Source organism: Haematobia irritans, chromosome 4 (genome assembly GCF_050003625.1).
Source record: "Haematobia irritans isolate KBUSLIRL chromosome 4, ASM5000362v1, whole genome shotgun sequence".
NCBI lineage: Eukaryota > Metazoa > Arthropoda > Insecta > Diptera > Muscidae > Haematobia > Haematobia irritans.
In genome coordinates this window covers 79,365,293-79,392,569 of record NC_134400.1, presented here as the reverse complement: position 1 = coordinate 79,392,569, position 27,277 = coordinate 79,365,293, and the positions used below count along the sequence as shown (strand labels likewise).

General features: G+C 35.7%; 1 protein-coding gene across 1 annotated transcript in view; it reads right to left on the bottom strand.

The window, feature by feature from the left end:
• The window catches only part of enc (R3H domain containing protein encore), a 143,364-nt gene that overhangs the window by 14,540 nt on the left and 101,547 nt on the right, over nucleotides 1-27,277 (bottom strand). Inside the window, exons 7-9 of the mRNA XM_075307591.1 lie at nucleotides 26,944-27,270; nucleotides 26,666-26,877; nucleotides 26,294-26,533 (exon numbers count right to left, since the gene is read on the bottom strand). Of these exons, the coding sequence (XP_075163706.1) occupies nucleotides 26,294-26,533; nucleotides 26,666-26,877; nucleotides 26,944-27,270 (779 nt within the window). The remainder of the gene's footprint in view (nucleotides 1-26,293; nucleotides 26,534-26,665; nucleotides 26,878-26,943; nucleotides 27,271-27,277) is intronic.

Here is a 27,277-nt window from a genome sequence, read left to right as displayed (position 1 = left end):
TTTGTAATCAAAGTCTAGGTCGCAGTTTTAGTCCAATCGACTTCAAATTTGGCACAAGTACGTGTTTTTGCTCAGAATATATCCCTATTGATTTTGGAAGAAATCGGTTCAGATTTAGATATAGCTCCCATATATATATTTCGCCCGATATGGACTTATATGGCCCCAGAAGCCAGAGTTTTACCCTAATTTGCTTAAAATTTTGCACAAGAAGAACAATTAGTACTATAGTCAAGTGTGCCAAATTTTATTGAAATCGGTTCAGATTTAGATATAGCTCCTATATATATCTTTCGCCCGATATGGACTAATACAGTCCCAGAAGCCAGAGTTTTACCCCAATTTGGTTGAAATTTTGCACAGGGAGTAGAATTAGCATTGTAGCTATGCGTGCCAAATTTGGTTGAAATTTGGTTCAGATTTAGATATATCTCCCATATATAACTTTCGCCCGATTTACACTCATATGACCGTAGAGGCCAATTTTTAACTCCGATTTAGTTGAAATTTTGCACAGGGAGTAGAATTAGCATTGTAGCTATGCGTGCCAAATTTGGTTGAAATTTGGTTCAGATTTAGATATATCTCCCATATATAACTTTCGCCCGATTTACACTCATATGACCGTAGAGGCCAATTTTTAACTCCGATTTAGCTGAAATTTTGCACAGGGAGTAGAATTAGCATTGTTGCTATGCGTGCCAAAATTTTCCTTGTAAAATTGCCACTGCTTAGTCGAAAAGTTGTAAAAATAATTTCCTATACTTCTAATACATATATATCGAGCGATAAATCATAAATAAAATTTTTCGAAGTTTCCTTAAAATTGCTTCAGATTTAAACGTTTCCCATATTTTTTTACTAACATTGTGTTCCACCCTAGTACATTAGCCAACTTAAATTTTGAGTCTATAGATTTTGTAGAAGTCTATCAAATTCTTCCAGATCGAGTGATATTTAAATGTATGTATTTGGGATAAACCTTTATATATAGCCTCCAACATATTTGACGGATGTGATATGGTATCGAAAATTTAGATCTACAAAGTGATGCAGGGTATAATATAGTCGGCACCGCCCGACTTTAGACTTTCTTACTTGTTTGTTTCTAACTTAATGGCGTGAATTACAAATAAGAAAAAAAGTTGTATACCAATATAGTGCAAAATTTTAATAAAACATAAAATAGTTCATAGTATCCTGAAATGGGAGAAGTTTTCTTAAATTGAGTTCATAAGTCTCTCAAATGGATAAATTTTACTAAAATTGTACCTGTCTTGATCTTTGCGCAGCGCTAAACATTTTAACAATTTTTAAATCCAATTTTTATGAAATTTTCTTAAACAGTAGAAATATACTATCTTTTTTGATTGATTGATTATTTATTTACGTCATGTACAACAAGAATATGCGATTTTTATAATTACAGTACAGGCGAATGTGATCCATTGTATATACTAATTCAAGCATTTTAATCAAATACAATAAACTTAAGGAAGATAGGAAATTGGCTTGCGTCATACCAAATGTTGCATTTACCATGTTAGCTCCATACATGTTTGTAACTTTTTTTATTTGTTTTTCGTTTTTAGTTTTTAAATGAAAAACTTAATTTTCTTAATGAAACAATATTAAATTTTAGGCAACAACAAAAAAATTACATTTTCCCCTTTATGGAAATTTATTTCGTGCATTTATGTTAATTTCTTTTTATTTGCATTTTAATGCTGTGTTATTGACGTATACGTATGAAACTAACACCGTTAGTTTCATACGTTTCCTATCTTCCTAACTTTATTGTCTTTGATTTTAATATAAAATATTAGCATTATAATACCTAAAAGTAATAATTGTGGTAAATTTTACATTTGATATTGTGAAACCAAGACAGAATAAAATAACTGGAATTATTTACATGAAATTTCAAAAGAAAAAGTTTAGCATATGTAGAAATGCAAAAACTATAAAAAGGGTTATTCATAAGAAATGGTAAGCAAATATATAAAATGAATAGTAATGGAATTAAAACAAAAAATAAAACATTGAAATTAAAATGATATAAAAATTAAAAAATAAATAAAATTAAATGTATAAGATGTATAAGATAAAACAAAAAAAAATAATAAAAGATAAATAAATTTAAAAAATATATATAAACAAGTATATACGACCGTAAGTTCGGCCAGGCCGAAGCTTATGTACCCTCCATCATGGATTGCGTAGAAACTTCTTCTAAACACTGCCATCCACAATCGAATTACTTAAGTTGCGGTAACGCTTGCCGATGGCAAGGTATCTTAAAACCTCCTAACACCACACTCAAAAAAACGTGAACTCTCTATTTCACTAAAGCCAATTTAACTTTATTTTAGTTCATGGAATTATTATGTTTGGAGAAAGTTTCCTTTACGCTAATAATTTTTTGTTTACGTTAGTTAAATTAACTAAAACCGAGGAAAAAACTAAACTCAAATGAAGCATAATGATTAACTAAATTCGTACCTTCCACAAAATAGTTCAGAATTTCTTTAAATTTGTAAATTTTACCAAAAATGCGTCCATCATGAACTTCGTATATCACTAAAGACATTCTTGCAATTTTGAACTCCAAGTTTTTCCTTCAAACTACAAAATTTTCTTTAACAAGTGAAAAAACTTAGTTATGTCTAATAAATTTTCTTGAATTTGTCGAAAAATATTTACTTATTTTGATGACATCGGCGTGATGCCAACGTTTGTAATACTGTTTAGTTAAAATTTTCTACAAATATTCAAAATTTTCTAAAATTAACCGAAACATTTCTTCCTGGTGGGTTCACTGTTTTTTCAGTGCATCTTCTAAATTGTATGTCCATACGTGCTATATATTAAATCAAAAAAGATCGATCCAATACGTATATAATTCAGTTTGACAAAGTACATAGACATAAAATTTTGACAAAATTTTCTACAGAAAGAAAATATAAAAAAAATTTCTATGAAAATAAAATTTTCACAAAATTTTCTATAGAAATAAAAATTTTGACAAAATTTTCTATAGAAAGAAAATTTTGACAAAAATTTCTACAGAAATAAAATTTTAACAAAATTTTCTATAGAAATAAACTTTTGACAAAATTTTCTATAGACATAAAATCTTGGTCGATTATTTTTGGCTCGAGTGGCAACTATGATTATGAACCGAATAAAATTTGAACAAAATTTTCTATAGAAATAAAATTTTGACAAAATTTTCTATAGAAATAAAATATTGACAATGATGAAAATTTTATTATGAACCGAATAAAATTTTAACAAATTTTCTCTAGAAATAAAATTTTGACAACATTTTCTATAGAAATAAAATTTTGGTAGATTATTTTTGGCTCTAGTGGCAACCATGATTATGAACCGATATGGACCAATTTTTGTGTGATTGGACCAATTTTGGTATGGTTGTTAGCGACGGTTGTTAGAGACCATATACCAACATCATGTACCAAATTTCAGCCGGATCGGATGAAATTTTCTTCTCTTTGAGGCTCCGCAAGCCAAATCTGGGGATCGGCTTATATGGGGGCTATATATAATTATGGACCGATGTGAACCAATTTTTGCATGGTTGTTAGAGACCATATACCAACACCATATACCAAATTTCAGCCGGATCGGATGAAATATGCTTCTGTTTGAGGCTCCACAAGCCAAATCTGGGGATCGGTTTGTATGGGGGCTATATATAATTATAGACCGATGTGGACCAATTTTTGCATGGTTGTTAGATACCATATACTAGCACCACGTACCAAATTTCAGCCGGATCGGATGAAAATTGTTTCTCTTAGAGGCTCTGCAAGCCAAATCGGGGGATCGGTTTATATGGGGGCTATATATAATTATGGACCGATGTGGACCAATTTTTGCATGGTTGTTAGAGTCCATATACTAACACCATGCATCAAATTTCAGCCGGATCGGATGAAAATTGTTTCTCTTTGAGGCTCTGCAAGCCAAATCGGGGGATCGGTTTATATGGGGGCTATATATAATTATGGACCGATGTGGACCAATTTTTGCATGGTTGTTAGGGACCATATACTGACACCATGTACCAAATTTCAGCCGGATCGGATGAAATTTGCTTCTCTTTTAGGCACCGCAAGCCAAATCTGGGGATCGGTTTATATGGGGGCTGTATATAATTATGGACCGATGTGGACCAATTTTTGCATGGTTGTTAGAGACCATATACCAACACCATATACCAAATTTCAGCCGGATCGGATGAAATATGCTTCTCTTTTAGGCTCCGCAAGCCAAATCTGGGGATCGGTTTATATGGGGGCTATATATAATTATGGACCGATGTGAACCAATTTTTGCACGGTTGTTAGAGACCATATGCCAACACCATATACCAAATTTCAGCCGGATCGGATGAAATATGCTTCTTTTAGAGGCTCCACAAGCCAAATCTGAGGGTCCCTTTATATGGGGGCTATACGTAAAAGTGGACCGATATGGCCCATTTTCAATACCATCCGACCTACATCGATAACAACTACTTGTGCCAAGTTTCAAGTCGATAGCTTGTTTCGTTCGGAAGTTAGCGTGATTTCAACGGACGGACGGACGGACATGCTTAGATCGATTCAGAATTTCACCACGACCCAGAATATATATACTTTATGGGGTCTTAGAGCAATATTTCGATGTGTTACAAACGGAATGACAAAGTTAATATACCCCCATCCTATGATGGAGGGTATAAAAATGTAGCATTCAATAGATATGTATCCTCAGCTATAAGAGAAAATGATCAAATAATTTATGTGTAATTTGCAAAATGTAACTTGTGGTTTGAATATTATGTGGGAGGGTATTTCAAAGACGTAAGGATGCTATGAAAAATTGCCAATCAGAGACCAATGTACGATGTACCAGTGGTATAAGCTTTCCCCCTGTTGGAACCAGTAAATCTAACCCTTGTGTATGTGATAACAACGGAAGCTATAACAGCGTAATGAGGTTTTCCCTACGATATTTTTCGATTATTTACTGTAGGTGGAGTCTTCTAGAGGCCCTAATGTTTGTCACAGGCGTTGTACCTTATACGTACCAAGCAACAATATATTGTTTTGGTAGTTGAATGTTCTAAACAAACTGGTTTTTGAAGGAGAAACAATACAATTTTTTTAGTGGCGTTCGTTTTGTTTGCAGTATTATGTGCATAGCGGTTGCTTCAAACTTGGTCCGTCTTGAGGCACATCTTGCCAAATTCCAGGAGCTGATGGGTCTAGAATATGTATAGAAATATAATAACTTAAATCGACCACGATTTCTATGAAGTTCAAATAACTTTTTTTGAACTTTTAGTTTCACTGTAGTGGATATATCCACGGAAGATATAAAATTATGTACTACCAAGCAACGAAACCAATGGAAACTTCTAAAATGACAAATTCTTCTATATAACGGTATTTTCTGAAAGGATGTTAGTGTTATTAATTGCAATATCTTTACGCTGCTTTTTAAACTGCGCTAAAACCACTAATGTCATTAGTGGTAGGTCCCATTGGACCTCATCACGCTGAATCGCACTAAACTTTTTCAAATACCTATAAAAACCGATGTAATGATTCAATGACATACACCCAAAGAAAAGTGGACTTCTAAAATCAAGTTTCAAATTCTTATTTTTAGCCTGAATTCTCACTTAAAATTTTAAGTACGCAAATACTAAGTTATACTCATATTAAGTACAAAGTGTGCTTGTTTGTGTAATTCAAGTACTTAAAGTTTGAATTAAACTTGTTTTGTATTAAAACAAGAAAATTTTTACTTAATATGCCAGTGAGACTTAGCTATTCAACCGTCGAACGGAACGGACGTGTTTTTTCAATAGCGGATAAACTCATAGTAATAGGTACCTACTACGAATTTCAAGTGTGGTGGGATATTAAGCCACCATGCAGCGAAATTCCAAGTCATCCACTGGGTTGCTAACTTCAGGGCCCAGTGGACGGGTATCGACTGGAGTTATAAATCTGGGCAATGACCAAGAGTTAGGCCCAATTAGTCGACCTGTAGACGGGTCGACAGGTGGCGACACACTGACAAGTCGAACTTTTTCTAAGGTAACGACATCAAAAGGAGGTAATCCCTCACGAAAGAGATTCAAGGAACGCAGAAATGCTTTGTTTATCCTAAAGAAGTTAGGATCAGTCGACCCAAGCACGTTGTCGGCTAAACAAAGCGATTCCTTAAAATGGGCTCAAGGAATTCTTGAGACTGGAAAAAGGGAACGATCGCCGGATGAGCTGCCATCCTCCAAAAGGGATCAAAGATCGTTTGCCTCAGTTGCTAAAGATAGCCTTGTGATGGCTATCATTAATAAAGGAGCATTGGACGGTATGGTTCCAAAGCAAAAATGGGGGGAAATTGAGAATGCTCTATCTGTCGTCTACTCACAGGTACTGGAAAAGTTTCCCGGCCCAGATCCTCGACACCAAGAGGCTGGTTGGTATCAAGGACGATTTAAGCTAGTCGCATTTGAGGACCAGAGGTCTATAGAATGTTTTAAAGCTGCTCTGATACTAATTGGTGAAGTTTGGGAAGGAGCTGCTCTAGAGTTAGTCGAGAAGAAAGACATACCGGCTAGACCTAGAGCACATGCCTGGATACCTGCAAACCCTTCTGACCCTGAATCTATTTTAAATAGACTGAAACGATGCAATCCAGATCTTCCAACAGCTGATTGGAAGGTTGGCCGTTTGGATGAAGTGGATGGACCAAGACGGCATGCAGTGTTTATATTGAACACTCAGTCTTTGCCACATCTGGCAAAGTCCCAGGGCCGTGTATGTTATGGCTTTCATTATATCCAAATGAAGGTGTATAAAAACGATCAGCTAAAGGATTCAGAAATGGACAAGCCTCTGTCTGAATCAGAAGTAAGCGGATCCTCTTGCGAAGTCGAGGGAGATACCAAAGTTGAAGACATGGATAGATACCGTATGCGTGAGGAGGCTTCTATTGCCTCAGAACTCACCAAAGTCGAACCTATGGTTATTGAGAGAGTCACCGATATCTCTGAAGAGGACATTCTTGATGACTCGATCGAAGCGGCTGATGTGACGGTTGTTGAAAATCTCGATGGTCCTACGGATCCTCCAGATAAATCTTCATCATTGTAAGGCTGCATGTGCTGCCTTAAAAGTTCTCCTGATGAAAGGGGACATAGATATAGTTCTTATTCAAGAACCATATGTTTACAAAAACAAAATATGTGAATTAAGTACTCCGGGGTTCAAACTATTGCAGTATACTGGTAATGATGTAAATCGAGCCTGTATAATTGCTAAAAACGAGCTCAATTTGTTTCTGCTTCCCTCAATGTGCAATACAGACACTGTCGTTGCAAGTTTAGAAATAGCCAAATGCAAATATTGGGTATCTTCGGTCTACATGGGACATGACAGGGAGATGCCTCCATATGCCGTTAAGACCTTAGTGGAGGAGTCACTGAAAACAAAGGCGAAACTCATTATGGGATGCGATGCGAATGCACATCATAGTATATGGGGAAGTAGTGATACTAATGCAAGGGGAGAGTCGCTAATAGAGTTTATTTTGCGTACTAATCTGGTAGTTTGCAACAAGGGAGATGTCCCAACCTTTGTCACTAAAAACAGGCAAGAGGTTTTGGACATCACCTTGGCCTCGCAAGAACTAAATGAAATGATATCTGAGTGGCAGGTTTTAAGTGAACACAGCTTCTCAGATCATCGCTACATCAGTTTCAAATTTGATGTTCATATCACCAAGATCATATTTCCGCCAAATGTTAGGAAAGCTGACTGGAATAGGTATAGGGAATCGTTCAATATGATGATACCGGAAATAACAGAGACAAATATGAGAAATGTGCAAGATATCGAACACGCAGTGGAGCGGATTACTAAGGCCTTCAACATCTCACTGAAAGCTGCATGCCCTAGAGGAAAGCCAAGGGGGAAACATCGACCACCATGGTGGTCTACGGAATTAAGTAATATGAGGAAATCCTGCAGGAAGCTCTTTAACAAGGCAAAGTCCACCAGAGCCCCTGAGGACTGGGACGCTTACAAGAAGAATCTGAGAGGATACAAGCGAGAACTGAGAAAGGCTCAGCATAACTCTTGGAATGCTTACTGCAGCAGTATTGAGAATACGTCCGAGGCTTCCAGACTACGGAAGGTTCTAGCATCCACCAACTCCGCTCCAGGTTTCATTAAAACATCGGAGGGCAATTGGACAACGTCCAGTAAGGAGACGCTGGAGGTACTATTGGACACACATTTTCCTGGAAATCAGACGGTTGAACCATGTACTGGCGGTGCCACAGTTGCTCAGCGGTCGTTTCCTGTCGAGGAAATTGTATCGGAAACTAGAATAAGATGGGCGCTAAATAGCTTTGGACCATTCAAATCCCCTGGACCTGATGGAATTACTCCGGCGGAGTTACAAGCTGTAACTGAAAAAATTATCCCCTGGTTGTCGGTGATATATAAAGGATGTATCAACTTATCATATATCCCAGGAAAGTGGAGGGAAACAAAAGTCGTTTTCATACCTAAAGCGGAAAAAGCCTCTCACTCGAGGGCGAAGGATTTCCGACCAATCAGCTTATCCTCATTCCTACTTAAGACTCTGGAGAGGATGATAGATATTTATCTTAGAACTAGCATCGATTCAAGTTTGTTCTCGAAACGACAGCATGCATACTCGAAGGGCAGGTCTACTGAGACCGCACTACATGAACTAGTCAGCTTTATTGAAAGCTCACTATCTGTCAAAGAATACACAATCGTGGCGTTTCTAGACATCGAAGGGGCGTTCAATAATGTCCATCCGAGCTCGATATTAAATGGACTGACAACTCTGAATGTTGATCCATGTATACTCAGGCTGTTAGACGAACTGCTAATGAAGAGACGTATTTCAGCCACACTAGGACAAGCAAACATACAAAGGTATGTGAACAGAGGCACTCCCCAAGGAGGAGTCCTATCACCTCTTCTTTGGAATGTTGCTATAAATAGCCTTCTGGTTACTCTAGAAAAAGAAAGGATAAAAGTGGTGGCATACGCAGATGATGTGGCTCTGGCAGTCAGGGGAAAATTCCCATCCACAATCAGAGATATTATTCAGAGGGCCCTCCGGATGACTGAGAAATGGGCGAAAGACAATGGTCTTGGGGTAAATCCTGCAAAGACAGAATTAGTCATGTACTGCAACGATCGCAAAACTCCCACGGTTAGGCCTATTTCCTTAGGGGGTATTGAAATTCCCTTTGGTGAATGTGCAAAATACCTTGGCGTTATTTTGGACAGGAAGCTGAACTTTAAGCTTAATATTGAAGAAAGGGCGAGAAAGGCAACTGTAGCTTTGTACTCGTGCAAAAAGGCAATAGGAAAAAAGTGGGGACTGAAACCAAAAATTGTGCATTGGCTATACACGGCAGTGGTTAGACCTATAATGCTATATGGTGTTATAGTCTGGTGGCCGGCACTTCAGAAACCGACTTGTTTAGATAAAGTTCAGCGTATGGCGTGTTTGTGTATTTCAGGCGCATTCAGCAAGACAGGAACAAATTCCCTTAATGTCGTGCTGCATCTATTGCCTTTAGACATTTTGGCCAAACAGTCAGCTGCAACAACGGCTGTGCGGTTGCGCGAACTATCGCTGTGGTCGGAAAAAGGTTACGGTCACAGTTCTGTCCTCAAAACAATGCCAGATGTGCCTAACGTAGTGGATTACACTTTGGCGAGTCCACTTTTCGACAAAAAGTTTGAGACTCTAATCCCCAACAGTGAGGCGTGGTGCACACAGACCCCGGGGAATAAAGAATATATAGATTTCTACACTGATGGCTCCAAATTGGATGGACAAGTGGGGTTCGGAGTATATTCTAATGATCTGGAACTTCGAATAGCGAAAAGATTACCTAATCACTGTAGTGTTTTTCAGGCTGAAATATTAGCAATAAGAGAGGTGGCGAATTGGCTGAGAAGTAATGTTCCAAAAAATGTGGGCATTAATATATACTCAGACAGTCAACCTGCAATAAAATCCTTGGACTCTGTGTTCCTCAACTCGAAAACGGCCATCGACTGCCGCAAATCTCTCAATGAGATGGCTGAGCAGTACAATATTCACCTAATATGGGTGCCTGGCCATAGGAACATACCGGGGAACTGCGAAGCGGATGAGTTGGCAAGGCTAGGGACTACCTTACATATTCCAGGGGAACTAGAATTTGTTGGTATGCCCCTAGCTACCTGCAAGCTCATGCTGCGTGAGAAGGCTGTTATGATGGCAAATGTTCGATGGGAGAATTGCAAGGGTTGTAACGACACCAAGCAAATATGGCCCCATTTCAACTTAAACCGCACACTAGATATGCTAATGTTCTCGAGACGTCAGATATCACTCCTGATATCTGCTATAACGGGTCGCTGCCTGATAGGTGATTTTGCAAAAACTATTGGCGCGAAGTATAATGACTATTGTATGAGCTGTCATGATGCGGAGGAAAAAGAATCAATTAAACACCTCTTGTGTGAGTGTCCTGCATTTTGTGTAAAGCGCAAGCAACTTTTAGGAGCATATAGCTTCAGATTACTGGCGGATCTGGAAAACGTTAACTTAAGCAGTCTGCTACTGTTTTTGGAACAATCTGGTTGGTTCAACAAAGAAAAATAATCAAGAAGGTTCAGCGGTTAAAACTAGAAGTGCCCATATGTAATAGGAACTTTTAGTTAATGTGGTATCACAATGGACTGAATAGTCTAAGTGAGCCTGAATCTTAATCGGGCTGCCACTTTAACCTAACCTAACCTAACCTAGCTAATGAGAGCACAAAATAGAGTTTTGTTCTCCTCGATGCTCTCATCGATTTTCAACCCCCAAAAACTGTTCTGCTTGTAATGTTAGTTGCTTCCATTTTGTTTGCTATCTTAAGTTGACTATGGCTTAAAATAAGACAAGTTTAACTTGATATTTTGATCGTTATACGTTCAGAGCATCGTGTGTGTTTGGTTGCTATCTTAAGCCGAATCTGGCTTAAAATAAGAACACTTTTACTTGATACTCATTTACGAACACATTGAAATGCAAAATAAAGTTTTGCTCTCCTTGTTACTCTTACAGATGTTTTAACACTAAAAAATGTTTTTCGCATGTATGAAACATTGTGGGTGTGTATGTGTGTAAGTTTTGATTTCGAGTTTGTGTTTTTGGCTTCGCTTGCATATTATTTGCCAAATTATTTTAGTATTATTGTGCGCTTAGACCCTAAGTGACAGCGAAGTAGCTTTATAAATTATGAATAAAAAAGTTGAGACAGCATACAAATATTCAAAAGGTAAGTACAAATAAAGTTTAATAGTTTAAAATGGCTACTTGCCAATAAATATGTATTTCGGCATATTTAAATTGATTTTGCATACATCTATTAACAAACGTAGCGTCTATATACTAACAAAAAAATGTTCGTCATCTCAAAAGTCGTCACATCGTTTTATAGAAATAATTGTTATAATTATTTTATGTTTTGAAATATGTTTTAAATAGGAAATAATACTTCTTGTTTTACCCCTACTTAATACCAAGGTGTGGAAATGGAATCCATGCGGAAATTTGTGAAAATAGGACGACGCGGCCCCTCCAAAAGTTCAATAAACGAAACATCAGAAGTCATCAAATTGACAATTTCGTTCCCTAAGCGTAAAAGGAATGCTTGAACAGAGCGCCAATGGATTTGGCCGACATGTGTGATAAGTGGAGGAAAAATTACAATTTAAAGCGACAAGGCCTACAAAAGTTGAATTCCTCTAAGTTTCTTGCTTCCTGGCCGAAGTTTGCAATGTGCTGCAAGGGCCGTTTTTTGTTTAAGGGCTTGTCTTTCATCTTTTGGTCGGATTTGTGGGCAGAAAGTCTTGTTTTTAATTGGATTTTAGTGGTGCCAACATAAGCCATCGGACATGGATTGTTTTCGACCCCATCGCATTTTATTTTATATACTACATTTGATTTGTCCATTTTTATCTTAGTCTTAGTTTTGCTGAAAAGGTCATATATCGTTTTGTTAAATTTTTGGGCCATTTTGTAATTATCCTTGTTGTATATGTTTGATTTTTCAAATCTTTCGGAGAAGCCTGTTTGTCATCATTTGTATCTTTTGAAGCTAAACAATAAAATTATTATTATGGGAGATATAACAGGTTGGTTGATAAGTCCCCGGTCTGACACATAGATGGCGTTGCTAGTATTAAATGCATATTATTTTTATATTAGTTTGTTATTGTGAAAAAAATGGAAAAAAAGGAATTTCGTGTTTTGATAAAATACTGTTTTCTGAAGGGAAAAAATACGGTGGAAGCAAAAACTTGGCTTGATAATGAGTTTTCGGACTCTGCCCCAGGGAAATCAACAATAATTGATTGGTATGCAAAATTCAAGCGTGGTTAAATGAGCACGGAGGACGGTGAACGCAGTGGACGCCCGAAAGAGGTGGTTACCGACGAAAACATCAAAAAAATCCACAAAATGATTTTGAATGACCGTAAAATGAAGTTGATCGAGATAGCAGAGGCCTTAAAGATATCAAAGGAACGTGTTGGTCATATCATTCATCAATATTTGGATATGCGGAAGCTCTGAGCAAAATGGGTGCTGACGATTCAGGGTGCAACGTGCTGATGATTCAGAGCGGTGTTTGCAGCTGTTAACTCGTAATACACCCGAGTTTTTCCGTCGATATGTGACAATGGATGAAACATGGCTTCATCACTACAGTCCTGAGTCCAATCGACAGTCGGCTGAGTGGACAGCGACCGGTGAACCTCCGAAGCGTGGAAAGACTCAAAAGTCCGCTGGCAAAGTAACGGCCTCTGTTTTTTGGGATGGACATGGAATAATTTTTATCGATTGTCGTGAGAAGGGAAAAACCATCAACAGTGACTATTATATGGCGTTATTGGAGCGTTTGAAGGTCGAAATCGCGGCAAAACGGCCCCATATGAAGAAGAAAAAAGTGTTGTTCCACCAATACAACGCACCGTGCCACAAGTCATTGAGAACGATGGCAAAAAAATCATGAATTGGGCTTCGAATTGCTTCCCCACCCACCGTATTCTCCAGATCTGGCCCAGCGTCTTTTTCTTGTTCTCAGACCTCAAAAGGATGCTCGCAGGGAAAAAATTGGGCTGCAATGAAGAGGTGATCGCCGAAACTGAGGCCTATTTTGAGGCAAAACCGAAGGACCGGGGACTTATCAGCCAACCTGTTATTACTTACGTTAGAAAAAAGGTTCATTGTAAAATACGATTTTTTTTGGAAAATTTGGCTTTTTCGCATCGATATGTTTTGAAACACTTAAGTTATCACAGATCCTATTATACACGATTATTCGTCATATTAATATCATTCATTTAACGATATAATCGGACATTTCTAACTTGAGATATAATTTATTTAGTGAAAAAAGAGCGAAAAAACTAAAAATAACGGGATATCCCAAAAACTTAAAAAATTTTAATCATTTTTTTCGAATTCAGCAGATCAGAATACATAAGAAAAGTCGACTCCCATCATGTGTACATTTTCAGTGTAAACTAGTGTAATTGACATTTTGTATCTTGACCACAAAGCTAAAAAGCGCTCAAAAATAGGAGTTGTCGTTAACACATGAAGCAAAAAAATCAGAAAAAAGTTCAAATTTGTCTCCTAAAAGCATGTAGCCTAACCAGCGTTACCGTCGGGAAATTTAAAAAAGTGTCACAGTTATTTTTATTAACTTATAAAAAAAGTTTTAAAATAAATACTGCTATGAGGTAAAGCTAAAATATATTTTGCGAATTCATACAAATTGGAAAAAGGCTCTTTAAAATTGGTTTTTATGTGTTTATAAAATCATTGGGATTTTTAATTATGTATTTAAGTTTATTTACGATATTAAAATAATAATCATTGGTTTTTAAGAAATATGGATGTAAGAATCTTCTATTATTATTTTTTTGTCATTTATATCAATTCGTGATAAAATTATAACACAATTTTAGAATAAAATTTTAGAATTATTGTTTTAACTGTAATAATATGAGTTTCAGGGATGTTTTCTGAAATAATTTGTGATTTGGTTTCGAGTCCTATGTATATTTTCGTAATTTCTTTAATATATAAAGAAATTTATAGTCAATATCTGCTAATTGCGATATAAATTAATTGCAATATAAATCTTTTTTTATATTTATGTATATTTGCAACAAAGGCCAGGCCAAGCCTATTCGAAGTAATCGATGTTCTAGTGAAGGCAATACACTCCATGAATATTTCGAATACTTCGATTAATGAATAAAACAAAACCACTGTAAAGCGATTACAGAGTCAAGCATTGCAGAGCCATCACATTCAAAAGGAATCGTTTTACATTTCTTTTCAATATTTTGGTTTTGAAGTAATCGTCACGATACGAGTAAATCAAAACATTTTTAGTGAAGATAGAATACTTTGCTTTAGCAACGACGAAACTTCGCATGAGACACGAAGTAACTATCAAACAAAAGACAAGCACAATCGTCGATCAGTTGATTGGCAGAAGTAAATGAATCAGAGCTGCCAATAAAATTTCAAGAAAAATCGTCATAATCGGCACTTGCATTTTAAAAATCGTCAAAAAATCGGTAATATAAACTATATTAAAATTAAACGTATTTTTTTGGGTAAACTAAAAACAAAGTAAATAAAGAAATCAGTTTTGTATACAAATAACATTACCATAAAAATCATTTTTTTGTTAAACAAAAATATTTCGTAACTTTTGTATAAAAAATCTATTTTTCTAAAATATTCTTATTAATTGAGTAACATTTTTAATAATATAGTTTGAAACTAAAGAAAAAGTCCCATGTTTTTTATGATGGTTATTTTTTATACTGTATGTACTAGAGTTTTATCATAATTAGTAAAAGTTTCTATTGCACATTCTGTGTAAATCATTATCAATTTTGGTATTAAAACAATTTGAGTTATTTCATTTTAGGTTGTTTTTTGAACAGAATATTCCATCCAATGAATTATTCTCCAGCTATCATCTAATTTTAGTTTTTTGCTTAAAAATGTCTACGTTTGCTGTGGAGTTTGGAAGAATCATGATTATTTGTACGAATTTTGACAAAAGTCGAAAAGCCAAAGTACTCCACGTTCTGTTTTTTCCCAACATTTTTCAAATTTATTTTAATATTTTCAAAAATTTCTTCAAAATGTAAAAACTTAAACTCCATAAACTATAGTTGTGTTCCTTTACGTACTACTAGTTACTACTTTTACTAGTTTTTACTAGAAACCGTTCCTCAACCCCAAAAAATAGTAGAAGTAGTAAACAATTTTAAGAGAACAATGTCAAAATGCATGTCTCTTTTAAAATTTTTTTACTACAAGTTACTCGACAAATTTTTTCGAGTAAAGGTTGTAGATATGTCATGACAAAAATAATTACTTGTTTTCAAATTTTCGAAACTAAAGTAGTTCCAAATCGTTTTTTTTTTTTGGAAATAATTCTGTAACTTTTTAATGGATTAATATATCATCATAATTTTTTTCTTTGTGCCAAAGCTGAAATGTTTTTCTCTATATTTAGAGGTTTGTAGGTCCCTAGTGGATTCACGGGCTGGTCTATAGACGTTGGAAGTTGGACACCTCGGATGTATGAAATTTAGTGTTACTTGGTAAACGCGCAATTATGGACCGATTTTCATGATTTTTGCTTTGCTGGATAGAACTTATAAACTACCATAAAAAGATTGTGTATGTGTGCGAATATATTTAATATTTGCGAGATAGGGCCTTACAATTTATTTTTTTGCAAAATTTGAACAAAGTGGGGTCTGTATTTTGAGTCTAGAAGGACTACATTCCTTATAAAATTCTACGTATTCTGGAGGAAAATTTTGTGCACCTTTGTGCTTTAGATTTAACGTGTAGACTCCACAATTTGAAATTTCAAAACAATGCCGAACCAATACCACTTGTTTCGAAACAAGTACCAAAACATTGACCGACTCACACCAAATTCGGCACACCCTTTAATGGACCAAAAGTACCTCTACGTTTTGAATTTCATGCAAATCGGATAAAAGTTTTAATGTCTATGTCTTGAAGACCCCAATTGGGGGGTCGGTTCATATGGAAGCAAAATCGAAACTTAGGCCGAAGTAGTCCCATCTTCAAAATTGACCTGCATGTAGAAGAAAAACGTGTCTGGTAAAATTTCAGCACTATAGGTTCATTATTGAAGGAAGTAGCCTGATTACAACAGATAGCCAGACAGAGAGACATCGTCTTATAATTTCTCCCTGATCAAGACTATATATATTTTCTATAGTCAGAATTCGTTATTTGTATGTGTTACAAACGGAATGAAAAACCCCACCTTATAAGATACTGATAATATGCGCTATTACTCTACTTTATAGCCCAGAAGCCAGAGTTTTACTTTGATTAAAAATTTTGCAAAAGGAGTACTTTTTCTAACAAAGTAAAAACCATAGCTTCTTTCTATCGTAATAAGGATTTCAAAGTTTCCTGCAAAAAATCTGCCATTTGTCAAAAAAATTTCGATATAAAAGTATTTAATTTACCTACATGTTTTGAAAATATTTATTGTTTTTTGACATTTTTACAATTTTTACTATATTTTCGTTCCTGTACATTTAACAAATATAGCAATCTGAGAGGATTTTCAATATTTCTCTCTTTTACTACTTTTTACTACGAGTAAAGTAAAGGAACACACCTTATGTGTCTAATATCGTTAAAATCGGAAAAAATCGGAGTAGTCCATTTTGTGAGTAAAAAATCGTCAAAATGCCGATAATTCGGGAAAATTGGCAGCCCTGCAATGAATGCAGGCTGTGAGCGTGTCTGTGCTTTTTATTGTATGTGCCAACAATAAACAAAATAGGAATGGTGTGTATGTGTGTGCAGCGAACTTATAAAGGGTGATTTGTTAAGAGCTTGATAACTTTTTTTTAAAAAAAACGCATAAAATTTGCAAAATCTCATCGGTTCTTTATTTGAAACGTTAGATTGGTCCATGACATTTACTTTTTGAAGATAATTTCATTTAAATGTTGACCGCGGCTGCGTCTTAGGTGGTCCATTCGGAAAGTCCAATTTTGGGCAACTTTTTCGAGCATTTCGGCCGGAATAGCCCGAATTTCTTCGGAAATGTTGTCTTCCAAAGCTGGAATAGTTGCTGGCTTATTTCTGTAGACTTTAGACTTGACGTAGCCCCACAAAAAATAGTCTAAAGGCGTCAAATCGCATGATCTTGGTGACCAACTTACCGGTCCATTTCTTGAGATGAATTGTTCTCCGAAGTTTTCCCTCAAAATGGCCATAGAATCGCGAGCTGTGTGGCATGTAGCGCCATCTTGTTGAAACCACATGTCAACCAAGTTCAGTTCTTCCATTTTTGGCAACAAAAAGTTTGTTAGCATCGAACGATAGCGATCGCCATTCACCGTAACGTTGCGTCCAACAGCATCTTTGAAAAAATACGGTCCAATGATTCCACCAGCGTACAAACCACACCAAACAGTGCATTTTTCGGGATGCATGGGCAGTTCTTGAACGGCTTCTGGTTGCTCTTCACTCCAAATGCGGCAATTTTGCTTATTTACGTAGCCATTCAACCAGAAATGAGCCTCATCGCTGAACAAAATTTGTCGATAAAAAAGCGGATTTTCTGCCAACTTTTCTAGGGCCCATTCACTGAAAATTCGACGTTGTGGCAGATCGTAAGTCTATTCATGATGAAATGTCAAAGCATACTGAGCATCTTTCTCTTTGACACCATGTCTGAAATCCCACGTGATCTGTCAAATACTAATGCATGAAAATCCTAACCTCAAAAGAATCACCCTTTAGTTGAGAAAACGAAATAACTTCATCTACACAGAAATGGAAATTATAAAACAAATGGATTTGGAATTCCGATTACATTCGAATACTTCAAAACATTGTTTGGTGCTTGCTTTACTGGGTTCTATTTGTTTTGGTTCACAATGTGCAAGGTTTATATTTCACTCGGTTGAGAAATGGACAATGAAGTTACTACTCGAATTGTGTGGCGTGTGCTTGAAGTATTCGCTTGTGTATTCGTTACAGAGGTTTGATTTGCAATAGAATATTTTTGGTTAAGTATATTAAATAAACAATTTGGAAGGATTTGCTTTAGAATGTTTTGTTAAAGGTATTCATGCTTTTGAGAATATAAACTAGTGCATTTTGGATTCTTTCTACATCCCCGAATTTCGTGTGACATATTTCTTCCAACTTTTCTATAATAAAGTAATGCTTCAATACTGTCCAACATTCAGCTTCAGTATTATAGTCTGCCGAACTGGAACAATCGTTGGAGCATAATATTAAATTTTCTGAATAACACATCTCTTTATGGTCTTAACATCCCATAAAATTTAAACCTTTGAAAAAGTGGCACACATTATTGTAATAGTGGCACAAAATCGTAAAAAGTATCACATTTAGTGGCACAAACAAACAGTGGCAAATGTGGCACTAAAGTGGCACAACAGTAACGCTAATCTAACCTAACCTTGACTGTCATTTGAAAATTTTGAGTCGAAATTTTAATTACGTTGGCTGGGACGCTTAGAATTTGTACACATAAAGATATAATACTTGTTTCGGGAACGAAATTTTAGACAAACGAAATTCTCCTTTCTTATATAGTGTTTTCGTGAAGAGCAAATAAAACCGAACTTACGATGAGTATTGCAACGATTGTCTCTAATCTTGTTTATTTGCTTTTAAGGAAACTTTTTTTTACCTGGAAAAGAAAACTGTTCTTTCAGTGTATTTACAATTGAAATGCCTTTTTATAGGTTTAACTCAAAATTTTTATGTGACATTAAAAATGATAATGATGCTGTTAAAACTGATTTAAGCATAAATATGGACATAAACACGAAATAATACATTTTGTAAAATGTGCAAAATTGTCTAGCAGTCTACCATGATAAATTTATTTACCACCACATACCTTTTGGAGAATATGATGCGAAATGGTATGAAAACTATGCAGAAACAATGTTATATTTTTGTACTTCAGGACCTAATGAACAACAAATTAGAAAATTTTTAGGTTATAAATTTTTCCTCAAAGCATATTTAAGAACCAAAAGTAGTTTTTGGTATATTTTTGCACTGTAATATACTTACAAGCTCCTAAATACGATCAGCAAACAGTTTGTTTGCTGTTATGCCTCAATTCAATAAATATTCAGATTTTTGGTCAAATACTATAGATATTGTTTTACTTATGTTAAAACAATATATGTCAGTTGACATTTTTATTTGTTTCAGCCAAAATAAAACATGTTTTACTGTAATCGAGCTTAAAAAATAGCAGAAATGTTTGCTATTTCAGCAAACAGTGACAGCTGGCCCTTTTTCAGCAGACTTTCTGCAGTTTTAGCAGACTTTTCTGCTGTCCCTACTAACAAATTTCTTTGGGTGTACATACTACTAAAGGAAATTTTTAGTATGTCCTATCGGGAACAATCTGTTAAATATAGTTTGGTGCAGCTACATAAAATAATGTACACAAAATAACCTGCATACCTATACAATCGATTAACGATTTCTCGATCTAACAGATGAATGAAACTCATAACTCCAAGAGCTAACGGCCTAGTATCAGAGAGAACCTACCTCCCACCATAAAACGCATAAGCAAAAAAAAAATTATATCCATAATGTAACAATTTAATATATATTTTCCCCTTTGTTTAAGTGTTAAGATTTAATTTAATTCAAATTGTTGAAAATCAAATATAATTTATAAAATTAATTTTTGTTTTCTTGGTACACACAAAATAAATATTAAAAACTTTATTTGTATGTAAAATCTGGTGATGCTCAAAAAATTTGTTCATTGAATATGAGGCATTTGTTGTTGAATTGTGTTTGTAGATACTTAACAGAGGAAAGAGTAGAATTTCAAGGATTTTCAACAAATTGTATTGTTAAGCAAATAGTTGACAGCTATCGATATGAAAGCAAAAATACAAAGACTGGTGACCAAGGCTGCCAATAAAATATTAAGAAAAATCGTCACTTTTTCTCGAAAACATCGTCATAATCGGCACTTTCATTTTAAAAATCGTCAAAAATAAAAAAAAATCGGGAATTTAAATAATATTAAAATAAAACATATGTTTTGGTTAATAACAAAACAAAGGAATTTATTTCATATAAAAACACACAATTCTATTATAATTAGTACATGTTTGTATTACGCATTCGGAGTAAGTCATAGCCGAAAAGCTCGCAAACTCCATCCAGTAACTCTTTCTTTGCATATTGTAAATTTCAGCTTCTAAACAATAAAAATAATAAATGCATTCAGATTATATATCCTAACCCGCAATTTGCCTACCACAAATATTGATTTTAGACGCCATATTCGTATCCGTCCGTCCATCGGTCGGTCTATGTATTGTTCGATTTCAACAAATGGAGCCTATTTACTAACCGGTCATCTTAATCGAAATCGAATTCAGACTTTGAATTCGCTCGATTTTCCCAAATTTTCGAAAGGAGTAAATATCGTCGGAAACTGCTATTTTTTTTAATCAAAAATCGTAAAAATTCCGATAAATTGGCCAAATTGGCAGCCCTGCTGGTGACGCACACATCGCTGAGAATATGTACGAAAGCTAAAAGAAGTATGCGAAGAATACCGTTAGAACAAAATGAGTATGAACACGTTTATGATAGCAAGCAAAGAGCTCACTCTTAAGAGAATACAGAAAATCATGCCTGTGAAGAAATTTATATTTTTCAATATGTTAGTTTCTTAACTCTTATTTTATGTTGGGGTCATTTGATGACCCACATTGTATTTTCATCAGCGACTAGTAAGAATTCAGTACAAGTCATCAATTCATGCACTGACTAGTAAGAACTTTTATTTATATTCCAACAGTGAGAAATGCGCTGATGCAAACTACGATGTAGGTCATCAAATGACCCCAACATAATATAAGGGTTAAACGCGTTTGTTGTACCAGAGAATTAATACATAATTAATACTAATTACTGATTAATAAAACTATATTAATATCGGGATTAGAATTATTATAATTCTAATTTACTAAAATACCAAAATCGTGCATGTTTTTAACATTTTTACTAATAGTGGCACAACTTCTCTCATATTTGCCGCATTTGACTGACATTTTCAGCGATTAAATTTCGATATGTAACTAGGTTAGATTAGGTATAGAGGCAGCCCGATATTTCAGGCTCACTTAGACTATTCAGTTCATTGTGGTGAACTTCTCTCTTATCACTTAGTGCTGCCCGATTCTATGTTAAGCTCAATGACAAGAGACCTCCTATTTATAGCCGAGTCCGAAACACAATGCAGTGAAACTACTTAGAGAAGCTTTAAACACTCAGAAATGTCACCATCATTACTGAAGTGGGATAATCCACCGCTAAAAAACGAAAATAGGTTTGAACCCAAGACCCTGTGCATGCAAGGCGGGCATGCTAACGATTGCAACACGGTGGCTCCAACGATATGTAACACATATGAGTATTACAACTCAAGCTAATACCGATAACAAGCTTTGCAAACAACTTCTTTGTAACAATGGTTGTTAAAAGTACAAATTAATTTGTTGCTGGAAAATTAACAAATTTTATAAACTATACACAAATAAATCAAATCAAAAACACTTCCCTACACAGAAAAGCAGTAGCTCGTATATTCATTCATAAATTTTGAACTACAGTTTAGTTTGCCACACCTGTAACTGTCATTTCAATTAGCCAGAAATTTATGAAAATGTCGTTAAATATATTACAATAGACTGAAGTTCAGGTGACTACGTAAAACCAGCTAAAACTTTTACTTAAATCTCGTTCAAGTAAAGAAACTTTTCCACACCACACGAAATGTGTTCATGTCAGTCAGTCGTAAGTTGACACGTTATGATTTATCCAATGATTTCACAGCTCGCAGAGCTTTATGCAATCTAAATTCTAGGGCACCAAATTTACACAATATTAGCCCTTAAATGCACAAGATAATCGATTCCTCCGAAGAAAAAATATATAGTATGCAAAATGGTAAAAAGAACACCTGCATACCACATTTATTATTTTGTAAAAATAGTGGTTCTATCTTAAAAAATACAGTGCATTAAACTAAGTTTTTATTTGCAATAAACAATTTGATTTTAGTACAGAATAAAGAATAGAGATAGTTTTACACTACACAGTAAAGGGTGATACGGTCAAAATTTGGACAATATAAACTTGACGTATTTCTTTCAATTTTTCATTTAAAAAACCTGAACACCCCTCATTTTGAAGGTGTGTGTGTGTAGAATGTTGCTCCTATTTTGATTTTGGAATTCACTCTTCAGTTGTCAAAATGCCGTCCAAGCAAGAAGAGCAGCGTATCAAAATTTTGCTCGCGCATCGCGAAAATCCGAGCTACTCGCACGCAAAGCTGGCAAAATCGCTAAAAGTTGCCAAATCAACCGTTACAAATGTAATTAAAGTGTTTGGGGAACGTTTGTCGACAGCCAGGATGTCTGGATCGGGGGGAAATCGAAAACCGGAAGCCGCTGAGACGACAAAGAGAGTTGCCGGTAGTTTCAAGCGAAACCCTAACCTCTCTCTCTCCGAGATGCCGCAAATAAGCTGGGTGTATCGTCTACAACCGTGCATCGAGCCAAAAAACGAGCCGGACTATCGACTTACAAGAAGGTAATGACTCCAAATCGCGATGATAAACAAAATACGACGGCCAAAGCGCGATCCCGGAGGCTGTACACGACGATGCTGAAGAAGTTTGACCGTGGTAATGGACGACGAAACATACGTCAAAGCCGACTACAAGCAGCTTCCGGGACAGGAGTTTTATACGGCAAAAGAAAGGGGAAAGGTAGCAGATATTTTCAAGGACATAAAACTGTCAAAGTTCGAAAAGAAATATCTGGTTTGGCAAGCCATCTGTACCTGTGGCTTGAAAAGCAGCATTTTCATAGCTTCCGGGACTGTCAACCAAGAAATTTACGTGAAAGAGTGTTTGAATAAACGTCTGCTGCCTTTCCTGAAGAAACACGGTTGTTCCGTACTGTTTTGGCCGGATTTGGCATCTTGCCATTACGGTAAAAAGGCCATGGACTGGTACGCCGCCAACAACGTGCAGGTGGTTCCCAAGGACAAGAACCCTCCCAACACGCCAGAGCTCCGCCCAATTGAGAAATACTGGGCTATTGTCAAGCGGAACCTAAAGAAGACCAAAAAACCTGCTAAGGACGAGCAGCAGTTCAAGGCAAACTGGCTTTCTGCGGCGAAGAAGGTGGACAAGGTGGCTGTACAAAATCTGATGGCAGGTGTCAAGCGTGAGGCCCGGCAATTCGGATTTGGAAAAGCGAAAGCCTAACTGAATACTTTTCCTGAATTTTATACTAATTGAACTTAAAAGAGAAATATAATTTGATTTTTTAAATAAACGATTTCACCGATTTACACGCGTTTTCCCTTAACCAAATTTTGACCGTATCACCCTTTATTTTTTTACCAACATAACTTCCATCTCTGGTAAATATTATTTAACTTCCAATTTGTAGTTTTTTGAATTTTTGGTCAAATTCGATTTGTAATTTTGACTGCAGATCACACAGAAGTACAACAAATTTTCAGGAAAACCAATAAAGCAATTTATACAATATTAAGGACAAAATTGTTTAAAATAAATGGTACCGGTACCGGTAAAGGAAATGTACCCACAAAGAAATTCCCCACATCATTCTCATGACAATAACTACGCTTAATAGACAAGCCTCATTCATGGAAATGAAATATATACAATTCCACACAATATATAGGTTAGGATGTACGAGGGCAGTTCGGAAACTTCTTAGCCTAGCACAAAAAGCGCGGTATAAACAGAAACTGTTTTGGAAACTTCCATCTCTGCTATGAACACATGTTAATTTTGTTTCTCCTTCATATAGAAACAGCTGTTCAAAAAAGACGCATCCGCAATTTTGTTACAATGGAAAAATTAGAAATGCGTGCTGTCATTAAATATTTACATACACACAAAAAAAAATTTTCTGATTCAATCACGAAATTAATTGATCCAATTAATTTTTAATTGAAATGTCTTCAATCACAGAAATGGTAGTATCAATTAAAAAATTAATTGAAGGTCAATTAAAATGTTAATTGATCCAATTAAAAAATTAATTGATACTATTACTTTTGTGATTGATTTTTGTTTCAATTAAAAAATGTGTTGAATCAATTAAATTTTTAATTGAATATTTTTTAAAACTCAATTAAAATTCTAATTGGAAAAATTTTCGTGAAATTTTTTTGTGTGTAAAAAAGGTTTATCGGGACAAGAAATTCATAATGATATGGTGAATGTGTTATTGAAAGTGCTCATTCATATGCAACAGTAAAAACTTGGGTTGCTGAATTTAAACGTGGTCGTACAAACATTGAAGATGAACCACGTAGTGGACGTTCAAAAACAGCAACAACAACAGAAATTGTAGCCAAAGTACATGATATGGTATTAAATGATCGACGAATAAAAGTGCGTGAAATTGCTAATATCATGGGCATCTCAAATGATCGAGTCTATTTAATTTTGCATGAAGAACTACAGATGAAAAAGCTTTCTGCAAGATGGGTGCCGCATTTGTTAACAGTCGATCAAAAACGCATAAGCTTGTTTGGGTCGTTTAAGCGAAATAAAATGGATTTTAAGTGTCGTTTCATAACTGTTGATGAGACATGGATCCACCACTATACTCCAGAGACAAAAGAACAATCCAAACAATGGACTGAAGCTGGAGGAAGTGCCCCAAAGAAGGCAATAACAATTCAATCGGCTGGTAAGGTTATGGCAACGGTTTTTGGGACTTCAAAGGTATTTTATTGATTGACTATCTGCAAAACAATACTTTTGGATCAATTAAATGTACAAATTCGAGAAAAACGTCCTGGCTTACAACACAAAAAAATAATTTTTCATCAAGACAACGCACCAGCGCACAAGAGTGTTTTAACAATGGCTCAAATCAACGAATTAAAGTACGGGTTGCTTGACCACCCACCTTATTCTCCTGATTTAGCTCCCAGTGACTTTTACTTGTTCCCAAATTTAAAAAAAATATTTGCTGGCAAGCGTTTTACCTCAAATGAAGATGCAATTACAGTTGTAAACCACTATTTTGAAGACCTAGACGAAAACTATGTTAACCAAGGGATAGCATTGCTAGAATAGCGTTGGACTAAGTGTATTGAAGTTTCAGGAGATTATATTGAAAAATAAAAATATGTTTGAAAAAACTAACTATTCTCTTTCATTGATAGGCTAAGAAGTTTCCGAACCGCCTCGTATTTGAATACTTTTTTCGTTCCTCGAGTTTAGTTTTGCACGCATGAAATTGACTCACCTGACTCATGTGTAACGTACATACCTATGATTGATAATTATCAAAACCTGTATGATAATTATGCCGCTTGATATCATTTCTGTCTACTTGCTTAAGTCAAAATCTTATTAACGTACGATTATGGTCTTTTTATCGGTGTATTATCTTTTTTATGGTTTAAAAATGTTTATGCATTGCCGTCCCAATGTCACAAATCTAAATTATTTGAACAATCTCGGAAAGCGATTAGGCTGGAATACATGATTAAGCTGTAATCGTCAAGTATGCAAGTGGGTCGAACCTCTAAGCGACCTAATTTTCTCTATATATGGAATAACTGAAGGCGATTTCGTTTCTATGAAAAAGTGTTAACCTAGTATTACACAATTTTCCCTCCCATTGTATTTCGGTTCAAATGACAGTGTCATTTTAAAGTTATTGCTAATTTATAATATTGTGAGGGATCGTAAATCCAAAAGGTTTTTATTAGACTCGAAATGACCAAGAAATTCTCGCGCCATATTTCGATTACATTTTGTAATGTTGTTACACAATCACTTGTTGAATTGTTATTGCTTAGTTTTTATACCATTGCATCAATATTCCATTAATTTCTGAAGTGGAAACATTTTCGCGGACAATATCAATTGCGTTTGTTTTTGCTTTGTTTTGGGATTAGTGATATGCTTTTGCTTAACTTAAATTGAGATATAGTAGATTTGTATTTTTTTGTTTTTGTTATTTTTGGATTGGATTAAAATTTTGCAAATTACCCGTCTGAATTAAGGATTGGCTGTAGGGTTTGTGGATTGATAAGAACACTGCCTTTGGGTACATTTGTAATGTCTGTGACGGCCCATACAAGTCCACCAGGCAGCGATGTTGATGCATCAATGATCTCCCTATTCGCGATGACTGAAGAATGATCTGGCGTGAGATCATCACTGCCATAACCACCGGTCGGAGATGGTGTCACAGAGTCGGAATGAGCCGATTGTGTTTGGGTTTTATAGCTAAACAATTGATTGTACATAATTAATTTTTCTATTGTTTGATGGCACAAAGAAAAACGATCACTTAAATAACTGATGGCAGAAATGTTCACTCTGAACTGGTTTCATTTTCATGTCCAACAAAACACTTACCCGCTACTGGATGGGGACAGGCGCCATGAAGTATTGGCACTTCCTGCGCCTGAGTCTTGCTTGGAAAATATGCGATTATTGTTATTGGCACCACCGCCCTTATTCGAATTAACCGAATCACCGCGCATTAGTGGAGCACCGCTCTGTGTGGAACCGTAATTGGGGTAACTACTTCCCTTGGGGACCACACTTCCAGCGCGGCCATCAGGCGACTGTAAGAACACAACAAAAATTATTTCCCGACCTAGATTAAGAATATTTTCAGAAGGCAAACATACACTTTGGATTTTTAGTACTTTTCCACTTGAACGACTACGCGAAAACTGTTGTTGATCGACGGAACTCGTCCAACTTATATAATTGTTGTCATCATCCGTACTGCCACCACAGGCTTCGTTTTGAGTTCGATTGAAGATACGGGAGCGGGCGCGATCATAATCTTCTTCGCGTTCTTCGAAACTTTTTGCCTTTCGGTCCAACATGGCACCACGATCGGGACACAAATAGCTACTCTGTCGTGCCTCATCGAAACTGTGTGTATCACGTTTAAGTATGGACTTGCGAGAGTCATCTCGATTGGGAATGACCAGCGTTTTGAAGCGTATCTGAAAG